The sequence below is a fragment of the Melampsora larici-populina genome (genome assembly GCF_000204055.1).
Source record: "Melampsora larici-populina 98AG31 unplaced genomic scaffold MELLAscaffold_77, whole genome shotgun sequence".
In the NCBI taxonomy this organism is placed as follows: domain Eukaryota; kingdom Fungi; phylum Basidiomycota; class Pucciniomycetes; order Pucciniales; family Melampsoraceae; genus Melampsora; species Melampsora laricis-populina.
The window spans coordinates 333,954-337,843 of NW_006768841.1; the positions used below are offsets into that span (position 1 = coordinate 333,954).

The window sequence follows — 3,890 nt, forward strand, 5'->3', positions numbered from 1 at the left end:
GATGTGAAAGGTGTGTCATAGGTTAAATCAACATGCCTGATTCCAAATATACACTCACTTTTGTTGTGGTGCGCAAAGGGAAAAAGTTGTGGCGTAATCATGCAAGTCCTTGGGTTTTCTAGCCAATATTTCTTTCCAATATTTGTTCTTTGAGTTTCTTTCAATGTTCAAGGACTAGAAGTGATGGTAATCATGCAAGTACTTTCATTAGTACTTTCTACTTTTATTTGCAAAGGAAGTACTACATCAGCCGTGTTTTAGTAAACAGGGTATCTAGTGCTTTCATTCTAGCCAATATTTCTTTCCAACATTGGTTTTTTGATTTTCTTTCTATATTGAAGTACTAGAAGTGATGGTAACAATCCAAGTTCTTTGTTAAAAGGACTTTTAGTTGCAAAGTAAGTACTACATCAACCGTGTTGGAGTAAACAAGGTATCTAGTAATTTCATTCTAGCCAATATTTCTTTCCAAGATTGGTTTCTTGAGTTTCTTTCAATTTTCAAGTAGTAGAAGTGATGGTAATCATGCAAGTACTTCCATAAATAAAAGAAAGTACTTTCATTCTAGCCAATATTTCTTTCAAATATTGGTATCTTGAGTTTCTTTCAATGTTCAAGGACTAGGATTGACGCAGTACTTTCATAATTAAAGAAGCCAGTATTTCCAATGCTGGCTTCTTGAGTTATCTTTTATTGTTCAAAGTACTTACATTTACCACGAACTTACTAGGCGTGATGTAGTACCGTCATATTCAATGTTTACAATATTGGCTTCATGAGTTATCAGAACACAAAGCAAAACAAGCATCACTAATAAACTAGAATGAAGCTTCAAAGAAACAATCTAACCGCATAGAATGTGAAATACAAAGTAAGGAATGAAAACAAACTAATCATGATTATGATCTCATATGAAATCATCAGGGCATGCTAGTATATGACCATACCAATATCACATGTAAGTGTAGAATGATTCAAAGAATCTACATCAAAAAAAGGACGGATATATATATATTCTGAGGTCATTCCATATCCCCCAATCCAGTCCATTCCTCATCTTCATCCACTTCGTCATCAATAGCTAAGTCTTGGGTGTTAGTGACCTCTTCATCTAAATCCATTCTGTTATCATCATCATTTTGCTCATGACCGGTGTCAAACTTTTCTAACTTGAAAAGATTAGCCTTAACATCATCCAGCCACAAAGATCTGCGACTGTTCATAGCGTTGAATCCTAGCTTCAAAGTCTCATGTGGCAATTTACAAGCATGCATCTGGATAATTTTGATATTGTATTTGTCGAGTAAGATGGATTCCGGATCCGGTCCTCGTGGAAAACCGACCTCAAATCCAAGCAAAGCCTCTGATTGTATCAGAAGCATATCAGTATAAGAAAACAGAAGAGATAAGGGAGCTGGACTTACTCATACGGGATCGCAACGCAAGAGCAAGATCGGACTTCACTTTATCACCCGGATCAGTTTTTCGGGCCTTCTCCTTTGTGATACCATTGCCCCCAATGGTTTCAGCTACGATTTCCCCAACAGAAAGCCCTTGAGCCCTTGCTGCAAACATTGTAGCAAAATTAGACTTCTTATTCACATATTTCTCCATCTCTTCTATTGATGTATACTCTCTACACCAGCCTCTTGAAGATGAGGAAACTTCGGTCGAACTGTGTTTGCTACATGCTAGCAGGTAGTAGTCAAAGCCCATGTTGTTTGACTCATCCTCGATCTGTTCACAAGACACGGATCAGCAAATGAAAGCGAAGTACATTGAACATCATAAAAAACCATTGGATTCTGAAAAAGCGTACCTGATTTTGAAGACGTTCAATACTTTTAAGGGACTGACGGTTGTAATCAGGCAAAGAGGGACCGGAGGCGACACCTTTTGTAGCCTTTGAATATTCTTTAGCAAATTTTTCCTTCCAAACTAACTGATCATACAAAGCCTGTAACATTTCACGCTCCCCAGGCTCAAACTCAATTGCATCCGTTTTTTCATCTTCATCGGGTTCGAGTTTCTTGCCATGTTGCAAATAATGCAGTCCAGATAGAGCATGAAAAACAGGAGGGGAAAATACCTCTTTATGTTCATAAGGAAGTCCGCTCCATATCTTGCCAAGTATCTTATTGCGAGAAGCTAAGACACCTTTCTGCCCCCACTTACGTGGCACTAGTAATGAAACGTCCATAGCATTAGTGAGGTAAACTATAACTGTAAGAGTTAGCAAACTCACTTCGCTTTTGGTGTTTTTCAATCTCTTTGCCGAACTTCAACCAGATTTGATAACCGCTTGGTCGTCGGCGACCTCCAAGTTCCCCCCTGTCAAAGAACCATATCAGACGGCTGAACAGTGCTAGATATCATAAATGAGATAGCACTTACAATGCTTTGTTCAACGTAAAAGTACTGAAATTGCCCATGATTGCAAGCAGCGACTTATGTTGCTTGTAAAGGTTTTGAATCGCACGAGCTTCAGTTAAAATTTTAGGAGGAACCGCCGCCCGCTTCTTCTTTTGCAATCGGTCTTGCACAGCTATACGCGCTGGAGGCCACTCATCAACTAGCTGTTTATAGTTGTCAACGGTAGGTAGGACCGTTTCAGCATCGTCCTCCGGTCGAACGTTTGATGAACGCTCAGGTCGTTGGGTGTAGGTTCCAGTAGGTAGGACCGTTTCAGCATCATCCGCCGTTTGAAGGATTGAAGAACGCAGAGGGAGTCGGGGGTTGGTTAAAGTAGCATCTGGGACTTCCCCAGAACCTTCTTGCTCCGGTGAGAATTGCCTCGCCAGCCGAGCCATGATGGATTCCGTATCAATTTCGGTGTCTGTATCTCCAAGGAAAAGCATATTAATACCATCGAATCATGTGCAGGATGTTTGTGGATATTGTTTCAGCTCACCATCATCCTTGTCATCGATTTCCTCGTCCTGATCTTGGTTGTTGCCTGCGATGTAGAGGGGGTGTAATTGGGTTTTGGTTTGTAAGTTAATGAGATCTCGCCCATCCGCAACAACACTAATAAAGGACCTTAGTGCTGACTGAAAGATGCTTACCATTTGCGCCAAACTCATTTTCTTCGTCATCAAGAGCCATTTCTTCCGCGGTCAACACTTCTCGGCGTCGGGATTGTGAGGTTGGATTCCGAGTGATTTTGGACCTTGTTGACCTGGTCTTCGACACGATTGATCTAGATACAGTGTGGCTTTTGCGCTTGGAGCGGGTGGTTTTCAATTTGGAGACTGAAGCTCGAGGGTATGGCATCGTATCGAGATTAAGATGAGACCGCCAAACTGACGAAGGGAGTGATATGGTGAATGAGTGAGGATGTAACTTGTGCCGAGGGAGAGTTAGGCATACAAGAATCTTGAATCAATGAAATCAACAAATGGGGGGCAGGTGCGATACAGTCTAGCACGTGATAAAATGGGGACTACATGTCATGCTACACCTTGATTATCACGTGCAAGTGCCAAGGTCAGAGAATGTATGAGATTGGATGAAGGATTTGATTTATCCTTGTATCGCAGAAAACACTTCATCTGTGATCACCTAGTAGCTGAAATCGATTCCACTCGTTTCTGTATATTTTTTGATGTTCAATAATGATACAAGTTCAATGGGGAGGAATACTACTTCCAGACGTCCGTCCCAGTTTTATCAATTTCAACTGGGACGGACGTCTGGAAGTAGTGGAGAGTTGCCATTCTTGGTAGACAGGGGAGAGTATCTGTCCGTTTCAGGCTGATTGCACTGAGTCTGTGCCCCTTTTCGAAAAAAGAAAATGTGGTAGGTCTTGAGCTCTGGAACAGTCAGAGAAAGAGACAAAGGAAAGGTGTGTAAATTTCACGGACTAAATCAGACAAAAAACAGAGAAACAG

The 3,890-nt window shown here is 41.1% G+C and overlaps 1 protein-coding gene across 1 annotated transcript; it reads right to left on the reverse strand.

Moving 5' to 3' along the window:
- Positions 1 to 1,022: 1,022 nt before the first annotated feature.
- MELLADRAFT_95022 (uncharacterized protein) lies at positions 1,023 to 3,273 on the reverse strand (the record flags this gene model as incomplete). The annotated part of the gene is made up of 7 exons (XM_007417716.1): positions 1,023 to 1,363; positions 1,425 to 1,737; positions 1,820 to 2,181; positions 2,246 to 2,331; positions 2,395 to 2,842; positions 2,912 to 3,007; positions 3,066 to 3,273. 7 exons carry the CDS (start codon positions 3,271 to 3,273, stop codon positions 1,023 to 1,025), a joined length of 1,854 nt encoding a protein of 617 aa, XP_007417778.1.
- Positions 3,274 to 3,890: the final 617 nt, after the last annotated feature.